Source organism: Montipora capricornis, chromosome 14 (genome assembly GCF_036669925.1).
Source record: "Montipora capricornis isolate CH-2021 chromosome 14, ASM3666992v2, whole genome shotgun sequence".
Lineage (NCBI taxonomy): Eukaryota > Metazoa > Cnidaria > Anthozoa > Scleractinia > Acroporidae > Montipora > Montipora capricornis.
Window position 1 is genome coordinate 6,752,112 of NC_090896.1, and position 22,446 is coordinate 6,774,557.

Genomic DNA, 22,446 nt, shown 5'->3' on the forward strand with positions numbered 1-22,446 from the left:
TAAAAGACATCTGTTTTAACGAGGAACATGAATAGTTTATTTACAAGCGAGTGAGTGCAGGCTAAATTATAAGAGTATCTTACACAGCGAAAAGCGAGGTAGGTAATCGTATAGAACAAAACAACTGTTAAGATTAAATACACGAGAGAAATTACTGAATCCGGAATTACGGACGCTGGAATTTGTATCGAAGAGGTTCAGTACTAAGCCAAGGTTAGTAATCGTAACACTAAATTTTCCAACCTTTCCTTGGAAGAGTGGGCGGCACTTAAAAATCTTAGTAAACGCAATGACATAGTAGTCAAAGGCGGCGCGGTAGTTGTTTGGCGGTCCGACCTTTACCAAAAAGAAGCTTTACAGGAACTTTCTGACACCTCGTTTTACGCCAAAATCCAGAAAGATCTCACTTCCAAAAATTAAAAACTTGTCAAAGACACCATTCAGAATCTCATAGTTAATCAAGAATTACCGGACACTGCCACAACTTCCCTAGAACTTCGTGCATTTACTTCTTGCCTAAAATTCACAAACCTAACAACCCAGGTCGCCCTATCGTTTCTGCCTGTAGTTGCCCCACCGAACTCATTTCTAGCTACTTAGACAGGATTATGACGCCTATCGTCAAATCTTTGCCATCATCACACACTCACTAATATTTTCCGCGATTTCAATTTCTCCGGCCAAGACAAACTTTTTTTCACCATGGACATTGTATCTCTGTACACAGTCATTCCCAATAGCGAAGCACTTAAACACTTTTTCGATCAACGCACTGTCAAAGAACCAAGCTCGGAAACCAACATTTGACTTGTTGTGTTAATTGTTAATTTCACTTTACAGTGTCCCCAATTAGTGCTCCAGCGTTAAATCTACTAGACACTTAAATAAAGTTCCTTTCCTTTTCCTTTTTCCTTTTAACGCTCCTCCGCCTTGCCGAACTATAGTTTTAAGGCTTAATTAACTCTTTTTCATTCGCCGGCAACTATGACAAACAAATTAATGGTGTAGCGATGGGCACAAGAATGGGACCTAGCTATGCCAATCTTTTTGTAGGATATGTTGAACACCAATTTTTTAATCAGTGCAACGGCCCAAAACCTGAACTGTACGGCCGCTACATCAACGACTGCATCGGCGCTATTTCATGCAGCAGAGAAGAACTCGATCAATTTATAACCTCCGTCAATTCTTTTCATCCGGCTCTTAAATATACCTGGGAAATTTCGGAAACTTCATTGGCTTTCCTAGATATCAAAGTTTCTATTAGTGGCAACGTGCTATGTACCAGTGTGCACTACAAACCTACATCATCGTCACATCCATCATATGTCAAGAACTCCATTCCTTATTCTCAATTTCTTAGACTTCGACGTCTATGTAGTGATGACTCCAATTTTTCCAGCAAATCAGAGGAGATGTGCCAGTTCTTCGAAAAACGTGGTTATCCTGTCTCTCTGGTCAAAGCGGGGCATCATCGCGCCCAACAATTTGATCGACAGTCATCACTACAAACGTCACAAAAAGATAAGAATGACAGAATTCCATTCACCCTCACTTTCCATCCTCGTAATCACGCAGTCAAAAGTATCCTTCTTAATAATTTTAAATTACTCCAAAATGATCCCGAGACTGGTAGAATCTTTTCGCAACCTCCACTTATTTCATTCAAACGCGACAAAACCGTAGGCAACTTTTCAGTTAGAAGCGCGCTAAAACTTAACGAGCAACCCGGTACTTTCAAATGTGCGCACTCACGATGCAAAACTTGTCTTTTCATTGTTAACACTAGCAAGATATCGGGACATAAGCGATCTGTTAAGATCACCGATCGTTTCACATGTACTTCCGCAAATGTCATTTATTGCATAACGTACAGGTTATGCAATAAATTATACATTGGCGAGACAGGTAGAGGACTAGGTGACCGATTCCGCGAACACCTTCGCGATGTTGAGAAGAATGACAAGGATGCATCTAAGCCAGTCGCTCGACATTTTAATCTCCCTAACCACTCCAAAAAACACATGGCTATCTGCGGCCTTTCCCTACATCTAGGTACGACCGAAAGCGGCAAGAATCTGGAACAAAAATTCATCTTCCAAATCGGCACCCTTAATCCTCACGGTATTAACGAACGCTTTTCATTTAACTAATATATTCCTATTTTTCACGTTGCCATGTTACCACCAATAGCGTTGCTCCTACTCTACTATAAAAACTACACGTAACCCATAATTCCTCGATTCGCTCTGATGAAGGTCTAACGCTCGAAACGTCAGCCTTTAGAATCTCTGTACGGTGGCCAATTTACATTATCAATTCCGTTGATAAAACCAAATTTTTGTATACTACTTCCCCACCGACGCAGCACTACAGTTTTTTTAGAAACTACCCCCTTCATTCAAGGTTAGTAAGGCCGACCGCTTTTTGTCTGTGTTTACAGTTGTTCGAACGATCCATAGTTTTGAGTTTCAAAAAAACAGAGATGAGAGGAAAGGTAATGGCTTAGTGAAACATTTAACTAATTAGATCCCCGGCTGCACGTTCAAACATTGTTAGAAGAACACGTCCCAACATTGTTATAAGAACGCCTCTAACAATGTTGGATACGCAAATAACATTATATTGTTTGAAACACGTCAGTTTAGTCTTCGCAATACAACATTGTTGAAAGGGCGGCTACACGCTTCAACATTTGTTGTATGTTGGAGAAAATGTTTGATCGAAATCAAAACATTCGTCCAACAAAAAATGTTGGAAACACGTCATCAAACATGCATGCTACACGTTCCAACAATTGTTTTATAACAATGTTTGAACGTGTAGTCGGGGCTTTAGTCCCTAATTTTGCCATGACGACACAAAACTCGTCGGCACTGCCGAAGATAGAGCTAGAGCTAACGTCGGCTAGCCTATTTTACTTTGGTCCGCTGGATTGGAGGCACAATTTGAAGGTTATCATTTCCAAAATTCGCATTACAGGCACTGGAAAATTGATCCATTTGGTCAACATTTACGAAAGCAGAGTTTGAGGAAATAGAAGATCTTGAGTGCATCACCTGGTAAGAGAGGAATTGTATTAAACATGTACATTTTCAATTGTCAAAAACTGGCCCATGCACAGACGGAAACCTGCCGATAACGCGGCCGAAAGATACACCGGTCTTCATCCTGAGGAAGACCGGTGTATCCGGTCGAAATATAGGTGAAGGATACAAAACGTATTGTTTTACTCTTCATTTGCGTTGCTTTCTTACATATACATATACATATACATATACATATACATATACATATACAATCAAATGAAACCATGTTGTCTCTCATCACTGCGAGACAACATGGTTTCATTTGATTTCATACCCGCAGTGCAATATATGATGTATTTCATATATATCTTTCACTCATAATTACTTATCACGGGAAGTTGTGAACTCAGAAGTGACCAGCTCCCAACGTCAGTGGCTTCATAGCTCAGTTGGTTAGAGCATCGCACCGGTATCGCGAGGTCGCGGGTTCAAATCCCGTTGAAGTCCTGAAAATTTTTCAGGCTTCTCGACGCAATAGAAATTTGCGCTCATCACTGCGAGACAACATGGTTTCATTTGATTTCATACCCGCAGTGCAATATATGATGTATTTCATATATATCTTTCACATATACATATACATATACATATATATATATATAGGGTTACAGATAAATATTATTTACAGTTCTTCTCTTTTGTTTATACCTTTGGGTTCAAGTGTTTGGCCCCTGTCCATTAGAAACGCTTCTCGGGCTTTGCGTATGGAGTCACGAGATGAGTTCCAATGGGATAAGTTCCATGTCGTGAGGTGTGTGGTTATTGCTGGTGAAATGTTCAGAAACAGTTGTTTGTCTTGAAGAAGAAGTGGGTCTGTCAACAGGACGTCGGTGTTCGTTGAAACGTTCTTTAAGTCTCCGTTTTGTCTGTTCTATGTATTGTTTGTTGCATCGTCTACAGTGTGTCATGTAAATAAGATTTTTTGAGTTACAGTCAATGTAGTGTGGAATTTGCCTTGTCTCTTTTGGTGAAAAACGCTGCGGTAAATCACTTAAAACAAGAAGGGTATCCAGCCGTCAGAACTTGAACCGCAGAGAGTGGAATCTCGACCGCAAGGCCATGTCACGTGTAACCACCCGCAGTTCGCAATTCTTGGCTTGCACTCACGTGATTAGACGGCCATGTTGGTGTACAAAACAAAAGCAAAATGTCGTTCCGAAAAGACTTTTGCACTCTTCTCTACTTTCTCAAAGCCCAAAATACACTTCTTTTAACCCCTAAAAATTTGCATCGGCATTGTTTTCGATTTCTCTTGGGACATCTTCATGTCCCAAGAGAAATCGAAACAATGATTATGGAGAAAAACTTTTTGGGGGGGTGTGGGGGGTGGTGTATTACGGGTTTTGAGGAAGTAGAGAATTGTTCAGTACACCAACATGGCGGACATGACGTCAGGTGCAAGCTAAGATTGCTAGTCGATGCTTTCAGTACATTATTATATCTCAGATAGTACGCGCGCTGTAATTGGCTAAATTAGCGGGCCGTATTCTACAGTACGGCCCGCTGTACAGCCTGCTAAATTTAAAATTTCGATAAAACATCATCTAGCGAGTTTTTCATGCCATTTCTGTTGCATAAACTTGTACTGAAAACTGTTTGAATCTTGCAAGCAACTATTTCAAACTTAACAGCCAAGAAGATTTAGTTTTTGGAATTTTGGCACGGCAATCTTTGTGGCAGTCGAACCTTCCGCTTGACTTTGACTAGTTTCCTTGCCCGCGCGCCGGATTAACCTCAGATACATAATAAATATCTCACTAACCTCCTTTTCTCGGTCCGTACCGTAAGTTACGGATCCTCGTTTTTTCCCGTTTATTTATGGCCCGCGCGCTTCGCGCTTGGGCCATAAATCAACGGGAAAAAACTCGGTCCGTAACTTACAGTACGGACCTCGAACTCGGTTAGTAAGATATATATATATAGCCGATGTTACACGTTGAAACTTTTAGCTGAGACTTGTGTGCAACGGTGTTGCGAAACAAGTTTCACGGAAAGTAGATCCGCTTTCTACTTCTGCAACGGTGGCAGCGATAGCAGTGGTGATAAAACAGGAGTTTCACCGTGTAACACCACTTCCTGAAACTGGTCTCGAGAATCACTTTCATCTTTCGTCTACGATAACCCACACTTCAAATATACATTTGTGTCATGACAGTTTCCATTTTCAAATCGGCATTACGAATTCGTTTTCAGATTTCTCAACACCAACGTTTCAGAGTGCTCGACCCAAAAGGACATGGTACCTCTCTCTGTGTTGGCGACTTTAGTTGCCTTTTGTCAAATTATCACTGTGGCAGAGACTCAGACGTGCCCTGCGACTGGATCGGAGGAGTCCATCTTGGGCTGGATGTTGCAGAAACACATCTACAGAACCATGCGCGCCAATATCGGAATACCATGTGCGTTAGTCTGCCGCGAAGATGTTCGATGCCAAAGCCTAAACTTTGTGATGTCTCTGCGCATGTGTGAGTTCAGTAATCGTACCAAAGAAGCCAGACCAGAGGATTTTGTCCCTGATCCAGACCGATATTATTTCAGACGAGACATAAACAGAGGTGAATGGGATACATGTTTTACTAAGGAGCACCCTAGGCTGACACTCTTTCTGATAAAGCCTTGTCTAGACGAGAAATTTTTTCTATGACACATACAATTGATGGTGTTGAAAGCACAAAAATAAAAGCTGACAATTCGCAGTTAAGTGCGTCAGCAATGCCTTTATGAAAGCAGCAAGGCGAGGTTGCCTGGTCGTTCTCCACTAAGAGGCAGCAATTTGCCACATTTTATGGGACGAGTCGTCTACACGAGCAATTTTTCGTATTTGCCAATTTTCATTTGTCACATAAAAGCTAAAACACGCCAGCTTTTCAGCAAATACATTTGTCACATAAAAATTGGCCAAATTTCCTCGTCTACACGAGCAGTCGGACGATCGGACTTTACTTAATTATGATATGACTCCTGGGATCAAACCATTTACGGCAAATAAAAATGGTCACATTAAAAATTGCTCGTGTAGACGGGCCATACAACACTGTGCAAATGTGGAACGGTGTCATGTTTCATGTGCTGGAAAACAACTGATTCACGCCGTTCAAGTAATGGCAACTCGTTGAGCGAAAAAAAAAAATGCATGGGAAACTATCCATTCGTGTTCTTTCCCTCAAAAGTTCGAAGCCGAAAGCGAAGCTGAAGTTGACGCCGGAGTCGCCGAATTTGAGCTACTAGTCAATCTCTGTGACAAAGCTTAAAGTAGTCTAACGGTTGGGTTGGATCGAACATGAAACGGACGCTAATGCAGGGGAATCTTTTCACATGCAAATTATTTCCCCCGCATTAGCCTCCATTTCATGCTAGATCCAATCTAACCGCGAGAATACGAAACTGGTCCATTAAAGTTAGAGAACTAACGATCCCTGTATCTTTCAATTCCAGTCCCCCTGGGTTCTATCCCTGAACTGGCAGCCGTGTCCTGCCAAGAAATAAAAGCGAGCGAAGGTCAAGTTGTCAGCGCCAAGTACTGGCTGTCGACTATAAAACCGGGTACGGCGGTACTCACGTATTGCGACATGAAAACTGGAGGTGGGTTCTGTTGCACTTACCACGAGCTTTTCTTCTGTTCTCTTCCCTTCTTCCATATCCGCCCCGCTCTTGTTCTCGTCATAAGAATTTTGCTTTTCCTTCCTGTTCCATTTTGTTATCCTCGTTTCTATGCTTATTATCACCATTCGCATTCTGCCTCGATGTGGTGCTTTATCGGGTTCAAAATTCAAAGGTGTCAATTTTATCTGAACTCTTGATTTCCCCCATATAAATTGGTCAGTAGTCCGAATTTGGTATTTATGAACATCTCGCACCAAAGATGAAACATCCATCAAACTTTTGAATGAATCGAAACTCTAGTAATCTAGACAAACAAATTTGGAAGCAAAATTGGTTAATTGATGTTTCAAGAATTGCCATGTTACGGCCAAGACATTAGAGCAATTTAGCATCACGCGTACGTTTCACGTAAAACGGAATAAGGTTTGTGACATTAGAGAGATTTAGCATACGTTTGCATGAAACGGCAAACGTCGGCTTGCCGTTTCACGTTTCACGTAAAACGGAATGAGGCTTGTGACTTAAGCTTCACGTGACCCAAGGCAACTCTGAATGGCCTCTGTAAACCTGAGTATTTTGATACTGACAAAAACGAAAACAAAAACAAAAATTCGGGAGTCTTTGTAAACATTGCTGGTAGAAAAAGACGCTATATAAAATGATAATCCTTACCAGTCACATTTTGCGAGTTTCGATGAAGCTGCTTTGTCAGTAAACACAGAGAGAACGTGAGTTCCCGAAGAAAATTGCGAGGAGTCAGTTATGAACGATCTATATTTTTCCTTGTTTGACTTATCGGAAAATGGTTTTGGGGTTCCTCTTTCACAAACAACTTGTTTTGTAGAAGAAAAACGAGGAGAAATTTCCGCGCATTCAGCAAACGCGAAAATACTTTCTTTCACGTGGAAACGGCAAGCAGCAACCGGCAAACATGACAAACGGCGGGAAAATCATGGTTCCATTCATGCCAGGAGAATTCCATTTCTTTTACTAATAGTGTTATAACAACAGTGCCACTGTGAAGTACAGGAAATCATGTTGTTTCATAAGAGTTCAGTGTTGGAAAAGATGAAAAGATTATTCACAATTCGGAATTATCGTCACACACAACGACATCATCGATCATCAGGAGCTCATTACCCGGAGCTTCCATCTGTATTGTACCCTGTCCCGTGTCTTTCTAATTTTAGAACTCCTATACCGATATTTGAAATACCTTCGTGTTTCGGGTGTGCTTCATGTGAAGTAATCAGTGGATGACCATAGGCCTCTTACGATTGGTTATTGTGAAAACACCCAAGAACACCCTCCTGGGAGGTGCTTCTAAAAATAAAGAGGTAAGGGACAGAGTTGTCTCAGAGGGTTAATATGGAAGATGGAGGCTCCGGGAAATGGGTTCCTGTCATCAACGATCATCATCAATTGTCATAATCAGATACAATAGTACCACTTATCTTCCACAATTTGAATCCTTCTTCTTCTTCTGACTAAAAATGACTTTGTCTTTTGTTGTAGACGTTGATGAATGTACCGCGGTTTCGCCGCCCATTTGTCACGCTAATGCCTCATGTACCAATACTCTTGGCTCTTACACCTGTACTTGCAAGCCAGGATACATTGGAGACGGCAAAACATGCAGAGGTGACAAAGAACATTAGTTGCAGCTTATCCCCTTTTAAAGTGACGTCCTAAATCTTGGCTCCAAAGGCGCGACAACTGATAATCCTAAAAGTCAGATTTTGTTGTATGGAAACCAGGTGCAGCGTACCCATTTCATGCTTGCTATCTATTTCAAACATCTCGCCCCTAAATTCATTCTGCCATGGATATCGATAATTCTGATAGGTGTGACAATCGATCGCTTACCTTAAACAATATGTTTTTACGAAAAAGAAAAGTATGGCGGAAAATCAGATGCACCATGTTTTCTAACACCACTAAAAAGTATAGCCACTTCATGGTGCAACTGGGTGTAGTTGCAATTTTGCACAGAGACGAGGTTTGAGAAAGCGCCTAACGGTGGATATTACATAACGAAAATCGAATGTGCTAAATCACTTTTTACAAACATTCTATGGAAAAATTCACCACCTCAGGAGGAAATTCCACGTTAAATTTTACGCGAAAAACCGATATCGCACGAATCGAGAAGCGATGAGGCCATTCAATTTACCTTTTGTCGAATGTTACAGTATTATAAATGCGCGCCAAAAAAAGCCATTTCAAAGAGCTGCCTCGACTGTCAAGAGTCAAGAAAATTTTCTTCCTCACTTCCGCCAGATTTTTGAATTGTAAAAAGAAAATAATGTTTTGAAAACATAGTTGTTTCCAATTTTTGTCTCCGTTGCTATGTAACGCCACCCGTTGCTACGGTGCAATATCGGTCAGCCTCGTTTTAAAGTTGCAATTCCAAACTGAATACCTTGTCTCGATAGCGAATCAGATGGCGAAAATTCCCGTAGCAATGCGATTTTGTTTCAGTTTGAGATTAACCGGTGGTAAGACTTATACAATACCTGAGATCACCCCAGAAAATTTGCTAATATAATAGCAAGGGGACGGGTTATGAAGGTATAAGTGCTCATGTGCTCAAGCTTATCACGCCACCATTCACTGAATTGTTCACAAGGTTTCTTAAGTTGTCAATCTCTACCGTTACGTTTCCTGACAGATAGAAATGTCTCAGATGACATCTCTACTCAAAGGAGGATCGCTTACTAAGACAAACACTCATCGACCAATGGGGGTCGACCATGATAACAAGTTTATAACTTCAAACAATTTCTACCTCTTATTGTCATTGTGATTGCCATTGTCATGGTCAAGATCACTGTCATATTCATCGTCATCAGGTTGTCAATAATGACTTTATTATACACAGAATTCAAAAAGGTTGCCACTTATTTACATTGAAGCTGTGTACTAAATAGTTATAAAAACAAATAAATAAATAAATAAATAAATAAATAAATAAATTCAATAATTCGATAAGCATAAAGCTAAAATATATACAACTAAAATCACGCATAATCATTTCTCAAACCAATAGTTTGAAGTAAAACTCCTCATCGAATCTGAATTCTTCACATGATCAGGTAAATCATTAAAAAGTTAAGCGGCTGCATAAGAAAATGATCTACTTCCTGATTTAGACGAAATCCTATTCAAATGAATATTACTACGTCAATGGTACTGTCACAGCCATCTCTCAATGTCGTTGTCAGTCATTGACATCGTTATTGTCATGATCAATGTCGTTGTCATCACCACTGTCACTGCCATGGTCAGTGATGTTGCCACTACCATTGCCCATTGTGATCGTCACAGTCATAGCCATTGCCATTGCCCACGCGATTGAGATGAGCGTTGTCGATGTGATTGCCATTGTTACTTCAATAATCAATGCCACTGCCATTGTTAATGGTACTCGCACTGCCATTTCTCTCTGTCGGAATCAGTCATTGCCGTAGCCCCTGTCAATGCCATTGTTATTGTCATGAGCAATGTCATTGTCGCTGTCCCAGTGAAACAGTCATTGTCATTGCCACTGACAATGCCATTTTCATCACCGTTGTTAATGTGATTCCCATTGTTACTGTCATGATCAATGTCATTGTCATTGTCACAGTCATTGCCATTGACAATGCCATTACCATTGTGATTACCGTTGTCAATGTGATTCCCATTGTTACTGTCATGATCAATGTCATTGTCATTGTCACAGTCATTGCCATTGACAATGCCATCATCATTGTGATTACCGTTGTCAATGTGATTCCCACTGTTACTGTCATGATCAATGCCATTGTCAGTGTCATTGTCACAGTCATTGCCATTAACAATGCCATTATCATTGTGATTACCGTTGTCAATGTGATTCCCATTGTTACTATCATGATCAATGCCATTGTCATTGTCATTGTCATTGTCATTGTCACAGTCATTGCCATTAACAATGCCATTATCATTGTGATTACCGTTGTCAATGTGATTCCCATTGTTATTAGCATGATCCATGTCATTGTCATTGTCACAGTCACAGTCATTATCAACGTTCATTGCCATTGTTATTGCTGTTTTCACCGTCACAAATGGATGGTAAAACATTTGCCTTAAGTTCCATGGGTATCAACTTGAGTCCCCAGGAGGAAGAGGGGTTACTTGGCGGTGGTTCGTTGAATAATTAGTTTGGTTCTATTATGCAGCATATGGAGCTTTGTTCACAACTCTTGGTGCAAGTGGTAGACTGGGTCCAACTTCACTTGGCAGTTATTACAGAGGCAAAGACCATGAAGGTCAAGTTACAGTGGTCAGCGGTATACAGCGGTGGACAGTTCCGTACACTGGTGACTACCGAATTGACGCAATTGGAGCTGCCGGGGGGTACGATATACGGCCCAATAGTCAACAGTATCGGGGAAGAGGCGCCAGGATGACAGGAACGTTTAGCTTAATAAAAGGAGAAACCATTCAGATACTCGTCGGTCAAGAAGGTGGTATTAACTACCACGCTTCGACCTCAGGTGGAGGTGGAGGTACGTTTGTAGTCAGAGGAACAAACACACCTTTGATAGTAGCTGGAGGGGGAGGGGGTGTCCAACGTGTGGATTCAAGGCATTCAGAATGTGATGCAAATACAGCAACAACTGGGAAAACTGGGTTCCAGTCTTTGTCAGGAGGAAGTGATGGACACGGTGCCCAGGCTTCAGACGGAAGCGCTATGGGTAAGAGAATATAAGGCTATACACTTTAAGGTTTTTTTGCCACAGTAGACGTGTATGAAAATATCAGTTCCAGAGTAGATACCTCTGAAATGACGATCATCGACAATTCCTCATTTTCTCTGGATTGACTGTTATCGTCACTTTAGATAGACTTGTGGTAGCAGATGAAAAGAAAAAAGTTAAAGTAGAACAAGTAAGTCTAGTGCTTGATTTTAAAATGGTTAGCTTTCTCTTGAGGTTTGGTAACCGATATTTTCTCCTGTTTAAACTTGTTTCTTAGCGGGTGATAATACACGTTTACAGCAGCATTCGGATGAAAAAAAAACTAACATATTTAAAAAAATAATGTTCTGGCAGTTGGCGATGTGATAGTCTAACATTCCCTGGTTCGGGTCCTGCAAGTTCAGGCATTTGGGTTCGGATTTTAAAAATAGATATTCATTTCCCATAATCCCTATCAAGCCCTAAGCATCCTAAATTGACGATAATAGTCAATTTAGAGATTAGAAATTGTCGATAATTGTCATTTTGGAAGTAGAGGATGGGTCGCTACTGAGTGCATTTTTTTTGGACTCGCCCCAGTCCTCTGTTGGTCTCGTTATCCAAGATGTCGTCCGATATTTCTCCCGACTCCGGTCTCGATTCTTACCAAAATACGCCTGCTTTGCAGGCTATGATTTTACATATGCGTTTAACTTTACAGGAGCAATAAAGTATTCAAACGAAAAAAATATAGGGCGTCAGTGGTACTAGATAGTTCTGTAAATTCCTTGGGAAAATTCAGCAAGTGTTCGTTAATTTTCAAATAAAATTGTGCAGAAATTTGCTACATTAAGTAACTTGTAAACTATACTATGCAACCTCTGCCTCCAAGAAAAGCGTTTTTTTATAATTTCTAAAAAGATATTTTCCCTCTGAGCAAATTCACGCTAAAAAGTGGAGTAAACAAACAGGGAAAAATGTACCTCATTTGAGATCGACCTTGGGTCTCTAGATAGCTCTCTTTCAAGGGGTAGGGGGCGGAGTGGAGGCCCTAACCCCTCTTTCGTCCACTACCCCCACCCCCTCGAGAGAACTTGCTTGTAGGCTAGTATCCCTTGCAGCCGTTTTTAGTGTCAGTCGTCACGCAACGCAGCTGGGAGGGTCAGACTACCAGCAGGAACGAGGGCGAGATATTATAAAACGCGTGCAGAAAAAAGCAGTAAATATAAATTTATACGATTGAATTTTATACGATTGTATACTGGTTCCAGCGATTTGATTGTAATTTTATTGAACACATCCCTTTTTTTAAATTTGAAACCCTTTTTCGTAGCCTGCGAAGCTGGCAGGATGTTTTACCGCGGGATTATTTAAAGACGCGCGAGTAAATTAATGGTTGCTCTTAGGCCACGAGTGGCATAGTGATGAGTAGTTTTGAAATCCCACAGCCGCTCGCATTTGAGGCCAAAATAAAACATTTACTTGCACGTGTTTAAATAATCCCGGGATAAAATATTCCACCAGCTACTCAGTCTACTTTATCGGGAAACTAGCTTCCAGAGAAAAACATCATAGATAGACTCTATGAGATCTCGGTATAATTTCAATGTATCATGTAGGTGGTGGCGGTGGCGGATTTTATTCCAGTGGAAGAAGTTCGACAAATTTTAACGGTACATCTGGAAATGGCGGAGAAGGTGGCAGAGGATTTCTTCAGGGAGGAGTGGGTGGACGAGCCCTATACCACAATGCCATTGGAGGATTTGGAGGAGGTGCTGGGGCATACGGAAGGGGACGGGGTGGTGGAGGTGGTGGAGGTTACTCAGGGGGAGGTAGCGGGAAGGCAAGAGTCAACTCCTGTGGGGGAGGGGGAGGATCTTACAACGCGGGCAAAAATAAACATCATCAGTCTGGCTACAATCTTGGGCATGGTCAAGTAACTATAACATTTACCTGAAAAAGTGTTGATTAACCTGTTTTTCATGTCCCGGAGATAAAGATGATTTTGACTTAACGACGATGCCTACTATTGTTATTGCGCATACGTTCTGCGCATCTCGAGATACTCGGGTTTTCTATGGGTGGTGTTTACTAATACAGGGATATTTTAGCGCGGTTTATCAGGGTTTTCGACAGCTTTGTAAAGCAGCGGACATGTTTCTGAAAGCACCAGACGAGACACTTTTTGGCGTCGCAAGGCGCCTTGTGACCGCCGAAGGCACGAGCTTCCTAGGGGGTCTGGGGTTATGCCCCTCTCTCCCTCCCCAGGAAATTTTAAAATAGGACACTCAGAAACGCTGTTTCCAGTACTTCTGGAACCCATGAATCATTTTCCCAGGCAAGGCTAGAGTTCACTCAAATTCTCTTGAAAAAGTAACTAAAAGAAATTATAATAATAAAACAGACCCCTCAAATATTGGCATCAACGACCGGATGAAACGTCCATCCTCCGGCTTCAAACGAAAACCCTGCGGTTTAAAACTATTCGGAGAAAGCAGAACTTAGCAAGTGTTCTTGGTATCCAAAAAGAAAATTGGGGGTAACCATGCATTTTTCAGAGATAATTGAGCTACAATTTGGATAAGAACGCCATTTTAATTATCGTTGAAAAATGCGTGGTTACTCCCAATTTTCTTTTTAGATTTCAATAAAACTTGTTATTAGTTAAGATCTGCTGTTCCCGCATATTCATAAACCGGGCAAAAATATCTTTGAATTAGAAGAAACCGTCCTTAAGATGTTTCAGGGCCTCCACAGACGATCAAAGTTGTTAACTTTTTAGTTGTCTGTTGAAAGAACTTATCGATGACAAAACAAAGTAGTTTTTCCTTTTGAACTCTTCAAAAGGAAACTACTTTGTCGATCACAAATGCGACCGGATTACTTTCTCCTGTCTTTGAGCAAGTTATCGATTACTGAACTCTATTTCCCAGCGACACATAGGATTTTTTAAGTCTGCACTTCTTCATTTCTTGTCGCTATTTTCCCAGGATTCCACAAAACGTGCCGGTTATCGACAACTAAACTTCTCGAAAACTCCAAAATGGCCGCCATTTTAGTATTCTCTTGTTTTATTGCAACATCATTGAACGAGGCCAAAAGGGCCAATTTGCAATCAAACCAAAGAATACTAAAATGGCAGCCATTTTGGAATAAGGTGTGTGTGGAAACGCATTTCCCAACACCAACAGTTCGATTCGAGTTCGAACAATCAGTTCGATTTAATTACATTAAGTTGTCAACTGCAAATAGTCGTCGATAACCGTTCTCGTTCTAACCTTAAAGTATGGTTTGGATTTGTTTGAGGTTCTCCCGGATTCAATTCTACCACGCTTTTTAAATAGCCAACTGGTTGCCTCCTGCCAGTTGGGGTTCTTAATCATGTTTCTTTCAAATTATTAAAAGTGGGGTGCCTGTGAACTAGCTTGAAATTGATAGCTAAGTCCATTTCCACTATAAACAAAGCATGACAACTTGCCTCGTGTGTGGAGGCCCTAAAACCAGTCACTAGTCCAAAACAGACCTTGTAGATCCTAGAGAACCTCCACTCACCTATTTTTATCAAGTTAGTTGGCTTCATTGATAGCGGCTCAGTCTCCTTTTGCAATGACTTTCTTGAGAACCGGTGAAGGGAGACTTTTGGATGTCTTGCAACCCACTTTGACTTAACGGTCGTCACCGATCGTGAACGAAACAAACGGGAAACAAAAGTGGTTTGCCATGATTAAAGACCACGATACTCTTGACTAGAACAAGGCCACCCAACTGCTTCTGTACCAGGAAATTCGCCAGGTCGCACAGGTTTAAAACTAGAAGAAAGAATACATGATAGGTTTTGACGACGACGTTGGCTTACAAAAAATCATTTGTTGTAAGCCAACGCAAGTTTCAACTTTAACTTCAACTATATTTAAGGTAATTCCCACGTATTGCATTGCGCATCCCTACTGCGCACAATTTTCGCGTCATTAGCGCGCGCACATGAGCATGTGTGCTTACAAAACGTAAGAGATTTCCCCCAAACTAAGCCCGATAGCGAAATAAACGATCCTTTTCCCTCAAACGAGCAAGGTGATCACCGAACGTTTTTTTTCAGGTATTTGCTAAGAACAATCTAATAAAGAACATATTTGAAGAAGGAAAAAAGTTTGATAGGACAACATGAATTTTTTTGGAAAACAGTCCCGTACTGGGTGTATTTTGGCCAAGGCGAGGACTTCAAGCTAACCACGGAAATGTCCCTAAAAGTGCACTATTCCCACTACCAGGCAATCAAAAACGGCGTACAAGAAGCAATACTGCTTATGTGAATAAAAGAAGCTTTATTTTCCAAAAAAATTCTTGTGTCTTTGAAGTAACCAAGACTTAATTCTGTGTGAAGATGATTCGAATTTTCAACGCGCAACCAGTAAAAATACCCCATTTTAAGAGCCTGCTGACGGGTAAACAAGCTCGGTGACTCCAATTTTTTTATTGCATTTTGTTAATGTTCATATCATGAATGTTAATTATGCCAAGTTTCCAAAAAAGTTTGATAGTACAACAATTTCAATGGAATTAATTACCTTAAAGAACAACAGACCATTTTCGAATTCTCACGGCTGGACTGGGTCTAGCATGGCAAATCTTTTCAAATGCAAATTAATTTGCCCGCATTAGCCTCCATTTCATGCTAGATCCAGTCCAACCGTTAGAATACGAAACTGGCCTATTGACAATACACAACACAAAACAAACACAGAAGGACTGGTCCGCAAATAGCATTTGCTAATCTGGGCGGAACAGTCACACTAAAAGATTACAATGAAAATCATAAGTAACTACTAAATTTACAAAAGGAGACTTACATAATTACTTGCACAGATTGTGTTAACTTTAAATGATTAGCATAATTACAAGTTCAATGACATAAGTATCGTTACGAGGTATGTTTGAATGAAGAACTCAAGTTCTATTTGTACGTTTTTAGAGAATCTTTCGCTTTCTCCCTTTTCTTCAAACCGGCTATATAATTCTTCACCCGTTGTATAACGTGAACAAAATGGAATACTGGCGAAACAAACATTGAAAAGAAGTTTACGTTGCCGAAATTCTCGTCGTATCTTTCAGTCGCAACCGGTTAGAGATCTCTTTTTCGATGCTGGGTGAATGAATCACGGCCTCACGAAACGAGACGTCCTCAAAATCCGCTTTTCTTTTGGTCAGCACCTTGGTGCTGACCAAAAGAAAAGGGGACTCTGGAGACGAGATTGGAAACGAGAGTTCAAGTTTAAGCAAAGTTCTCAAAACGCATGCGTGTGTTAAAATACTTTGCTGGCTGATACCGAAGCAGAAGATGATAGTGCGCATTCTGACCTTACCCACATCATCACGTGCGTGTTTCAGTCGCTTGGCAACAATGGCACAAGCTCAACAAGAAGCAAAGCGAGCTACACCCAGTCCCCTTACGCCCCACCACAAAATGTCAATAGAGAGCTTTAGCAACGACGACGGGAACGGCATCGAGAACGTCCTGTAAAAACATGAATTCAAGTTATTGCGATCACTTCCCGACTATTCCAAGCTTTTTAATATGACAAAGGTGTGGCGGTCCTTCAGGAATGAAACCGTTGCGAGCGGCGCTAAATTTAGGGGAGAAAAATGAATAATCATTTCGACCAATCACAGAAGGTGAAAAGAGCGCAATGAACCAATCCAAACTCGCAGCAATTCCATGTAACTTGCTCAAAGCGCGGGAAAAATCGCGCTTGCAAGTCGCCATTGGTTTTCCTTCTCATTGGCGCGTGATTTTTAACCCAACCACTAAGCGTGTCAATTGCAGTCGCGTAATTCCTTTTGAAAGTCATTTGAAAACTGCTCTAAAATGTAGAATAATGTACTTGGTTTTGTTCTACAGTTTACTTACTGTAATTACTCGTTTTTTTTGTGTGAAGAAAAAGAGAATCTCTAGATCTGCCTAAGGAATAAGGAAATCCGTCGACGACGAAAGAAGTCGCAGATTTCTTTCCCTTTTACCGACAACAGAGTGATAGTGAAGGTTAACTGAAATTGTGTTTAGCTTAGGGTTTCCTTAACATTCTATGCATACTCAACGAGTCAAAATAAAGAGATCGTTTATTGAGATTTACTGCTTGGATTTATGAACAAATGTAATGTTGAGATTAAGGGGAAGGAATTACCAGCATTCTTAGACAAAAAAATAGAACAGCGAACACTATGATTTTAGAATTCTTCTGCACATTTCCAAATTAAAAGTTGGCTTTTCATCAAAACGAAACTAAGTAAGTAATATATAGTAGTATATAGAGGTGAAAACCGGCGTGCCCGAAGAAAAACCTCTCAGAGCAGAGTAGAGAACCAACAAACTCAACCCACAGTTGACGCCGGATCTGGGAATCGAACCCGGGCCACATTGGCGCGAGGCGAGTGCTCTCACCTCTGCGCCTCCCCTACTCACCTTACATGTAACTTTCTCAAAGCGCGGGAAAATGCGCGTCCGGTTTATCTTCTTATTAGCGAGCTTTAGCAAAGACAACGGCGACGGCAACGAGAACGTCACAAATTTGCATATTCAGTGGGCAAAAACAATGGCTTTGCACGCCCTGCCAACGCAATTTGTTGTAGACTCACTCAGCTACGCATGCTAACTTTGGATACCGAGGAATGTCTTAAAGGGGCGAAGAAAGTTAGAATTAAGCATCGCGTTTAAATGAAACAGTAAACGCTATACCGTGGGCTGCTGCTTGTCATGAAAGCATGAAAATAATGAAAATGATGTTACTTTAACTCGCCTCTCTCTTTTGAAAAGTTGGTTGATACTTGCTGCTAACACGCAAGAAATGAGCTCATATCAAACGAGTTTATTCCATTTTTGGCAAAACGCAAATTTTAGTCCGACGTTTGCCGTTTGCCGAAACATGATGCTTAATCTCTCTAATAGAGCGTTTTCACATGACGTCACGGCGGCCATGTTGGTGTTCCAAAACAAAGAAATGGTGGCCATGATGGTGTACCAAACTAATCCTCCAGGAATTGAACTCTATTTTTATGCAAATAACTTCTTTTGTTTCAGTAATCCAATATGGCTGCTGGTCACGTGAGTGAAAACGTTCTATTTTCTATTTTCACGTAATTTTCTCCATAATACACTTTGTTTGCCCCCAAATTTTGCATTTTCAATGCTCTTGGGGATACTGAATATTCCCAAGAGCATTTGAAAACAAGGTTTTTTGCAAAATTTGGGGGCAAGCAAGGTGTATTATAGCGAATGTGAAAATAGAGAACGCAATAATTTTCATACTTTTATGTCATGTACACTGATAATGACCTAGTGTCGAAAAAATTTGGATTTTACTCTATGGAAATAATTTTTAGTCTTGTAAAAAGTCTTGTAAAAGACAACGTGAATGAAACCACCTTCAACATACAACGCATATCGTCTCGATGGGGCAGAAGCAATGTGTGGACTGGTGATACATTTTTAAAAATTTATTGCACGTACCTTTTATCCATCTTCAGAACCGCTATTGACACTTTGAGCTTGTAACTGGAATTTAATGATGATAACCCGTAAAAATAATAGTAATGATAATTACAATAGAGCAGTTTTCAATTGAGTGTCGTAAAACCAAAACCAAAGTAATTACTTTGGCCAATCAAAAAGGTTGGAGACAATCCAGTAAACCAATCAAAACTCGAAGTAATTACACGTAGCCGACACAAAGCGCGGGAAAATGTGTACGCGCGAGCCACGATTGGTTTTCGTTTCACTTCTGATTGGTTGACAAAATGTTGCAAGAACTTAGAACCAATCACTGAGTGAAGTAATCATAAACCAAAGTTATTATCTAATTACTTTCGACACTCAATTGAAAACCGCTCTAATGATGGTGTGATACTACTACTACTACTACTACTACTACTACTACTACTACTACTACTACTACTACTACTACTACTACTACTACTAATAATAATAATATATTCATATATATTAATAAAATAATTTACTTAAGTCAATAAGACCTGCGGTTTTACATAGGGTTGGGCAGAAATTGGCATTGCTAGGTACAGGAAATATACTGTGCTAGATGCCGTCCAATTGCAGTCACGATGACCAGATTGAGCAGCATACAGACCATGCTACAACTACTGTAGTTATTAACACCAAGACAGTGAATTTGGACAAAAATAATATTTATATAATACCTATTTATTTTTGCACCATTGCCCTCTTAAAAAACAGGTGTGATAAGGCAGGAAACATCATACACCTTATTCCAAAATGGCCACCATTTTAGCATTCTTTTGTTTGCTTGCAAATTAGCCCATGTTAACTCGTTCTTTTGAATTTTTAGCTTAAGAACGAGGCAACAAGGGCTAATTTGCAAGCAAACAAAACAATACTAAAATGGCAGCCATGTTGGAATGAGGTGAATGGAACGAGAACAGGAGTGGCATACTGCTGACCAGTGGTTGTCTCAACACAGATATGTATGCAGCTCTCTCTAGATGGAAGAGGACTTGTAAGTGGATTCATGTTTGGTCTGTTTTCATTAAATTTTGTTAATGGTCTCTATTGATAAAAAGCCAAAATACAAAAACAAGTCACTTAAGCTGTGGGCTCCATTAATAAAAACACAAATCACACAAAAAAAGGGTTATGTAAACATTTTCACATACAAAAGTGAAGCTATGATCCTTGCAGTAATGAATGCAATTTTAGCAATTGCATAGAGAAGCCTGAAACTTTCAGGACTTCAACAGGGTTTGAATTACCCGTGACACCGCAATACTTCTGATCATAGCTCAGTTGATTAGAGCATCGCACCAGCATCGCGAGGTCACGGGTTCAAACCCTGTTGAAGTCCTTAACTTTTCAGGCTTCTCTACGCAATTGCTAAAATTGCATTCATAACTGAAAGGATCATAGCTTCACTTGATTTCATATCTGCAGTTCAATATATGATTCATCTCATATATCATTTCATAGTAAATTCGTTTTAGCCAGTCATAAAGATGCCCAAAAATTAATTAGCATGTCTAAACTTATATTTTCCTTGCTAATAACAAGGATCAAAAACTATTGTCTATAAACCGCCAAGGGCAGAAATTTGTGCTATATCCTAGATATTTTAAACCCACAGGATGCATTAATCGAGTAAGAAGGTAGAGTAAAGTTTTCTTGATAACGTTAGAATTTTTTCCCTATGGGAGGAGATGTACAGGTATCTATAATGTCTAGTAAGTAGAAACGAGAAACAATAACTACAAACTATTTTAATAGAACGGTTTTCAATTGAGTGTCGAAAGTAATTCCAGCTTTTAAAGAAACACAAATGCAAACAAGCAAAAGATCTTTGTACGTACGTACTACACACTCGGGCAAGATTTCCGCACAGGTCCCTACTTCATTATGCATACACTCCTTTGTTTCAAGAAAACAATAGCGATAACAATAGACGTCCTTTGGGAGTGTGGCGCTTTGTTCTTTCTTTTTAGAGGTTTTTTTCTAAGTCTATATGGACTTAAAAGTCGGTCGAACTTCTGTCTGAAATACGGAAAATCGAACAGTTTTTCCTGCAATTTCGGCACTTTTCCTGCAATTTTACCCATTTTTCAGTTTTAGAATAAGCGCAAGAAGTGGAGTTTCAAGCAATCGTTGTAATAGGATTCAGATTCGCAAACATAACAAACAAACCAAATAAAAGTACTGTCATAAGAAATTTAATTGCTACCTGCTCTTTTTATCGTGAAATTGTTCTTCCTGTCTGCTTAAAAGTTCGCCGAGACGCTGCAAAGTGTATATTTTCTTCCTTTCCTGCATTTAGGATCACGAACGGTGCATTTAGAGGGATTTTGCGATTTATCGCTCTTTGTAGAGATCGGCAATATGGTCAATGATACTTCCAAGTAAATAGCTTTGGTAGAGATCCATGGATGTTCCCCTACGAGGCATACTTCGTTTCACTCCCCATCATGTCTTTTCAATGCCCTGCTGTGGGCTCGTTTGTCTGGGTCGACGAAGTTTAGGCGATGGTTAACTGCGGTGAGATGATGTTAGCCCTTGTCTTGTAGGCAGTTGTAAACTTTCAGGCCGTAGCTAGGGCTAATATTTTTTCAAGGAAAGTTTACGGTCAGAAAATTAATATGTGTTCTGGCGGATTGAAGGCTATCCATTGTAGTTTTTTCTTGGGCATTGCGAAACAGATCCATCTCCCGATGCGGCACTTTGTCTTTGTCAACTGACTGCGTTTTCACACAGGTTTTGGACACGGAAGACGAAAGTGAATTGTTTTCTTTGCGCCACTCTATGCACAACTCTGGAAAGGCTATAAAGCAGGGACAATTTCCAAATGATCAAATTCCCCATTGCTGTGACCCTTTTACTTCGGTGGCCATCTTGATTATTACGAAGACACAAGTTTGCTTCAAAAGAAGGGAAATATGAAACGATTTTAATTGCAATGAACTCGTGCATGAAAGTTCCCCATGAAAGATGCACCAATCAGACTTTAAGCGTAGTATACTCTTCCACGCAGTGAACTTATAAGTGTGCTGCACGCACGGGGAATGAAGGAAAAGCAGGTCACAGTTCACAGCAATACTGGAAAACCTAAAACTATCACAGGGACTAACCTTAAGCCTAAACAGTGCCTTTAGTCGTAATTAGGGTTACGGTTAGCATTATTAAAGGGATGGGTTGTTTCAAGAGTAGTAAAACAGGGATCTCTGAACGGTAACCTACAAGTGTAAGTTCGATTGTAGGTGCTCGGCGCGGCACATATATATAATTACGTATCATTGTTATGTAAATAGTCAGCCAGAATTCAAAATAAATATCATTTTCAAGGTGTGAATTAGCAACTTGACACGTTAGCTCAGTGGTAAAGAACAGGGACAAGTAATCCAGAGGTTTACAGTGGGTCGGAGTTCAAGGCAAGCTGCGAGTGACATATCATGGGATAAAATGGCAGAAAAAGCCGAGCGGGGTCTGGAAATAAGAACAAGACGAAGGGCTAGAAAGAGGAAAGCTGAGACAAAAACGA

At 40.4% G+C, this 22,446-nt stretch overlaps 1 protein-coding gene across 1 annotated transcript; it reads left to right on the top strand.

Annotated features, from left to right (window-relative positions):
* Window positions 1-72: 72 nt before the first annotated feature.
* LOC138033504 (leukocyte tyrosine kinase receptor-like) lies at window positions 73-13,626 on the top strand. The gene is made up of 7 exons (XM_068881257.1): window positions 73-98; window positions 2,983-3,062; window positions 5,283-5,644; window positions 6,525-6,671; window positions 8,208-8,333; window positions 10,898-11,416; window positions 13,018-13,626. The coding sequence occupies exons 3-7, from the start codon at window positions 5,326-5,328 to the stop codon at window positions 13,353-13,355; spliced, it is 1,449 nt and encodes a 482-aa protein (XP_068737358.1). The 5' UTR covers window positions 73-98; window positions 2,983-3,062; window positions 5,283-5,325; the 3' UTR covers window positions 13,356-13,626.
* The last annotated feature ends 8,820 nt before the right edge of the window (window positions 13,627-22,446 follow it).

What these genes read in the sequence shown, in the direction of transcription:
- LOC138033504 (XM_068881257.1), top strand. Translation starts at nt 5,326, where the DNA reads ATGGTACCTCTCTCTGTGTTGGCGACTTTAGTTGCCTTTTGTCAAATT. An exon ending in CAGACGAGACATAAACAGAG is followed by an intron (nt 5,645 to 6,524) that starts GTGAATGGGATA and finishes TTTCAATTCCAG; the next exon opens with TCCCCCTGGGTTCTATCCCT. An exon ending in TTGCGACATGAAAACTGGAG is followed by an intron (nt 6,672 to 8,207) that starts GTGGGTTCTGTT and finishes CTTTTGTTGTAG; the next exon opens with ACGTTGATGAATGTACCGCG.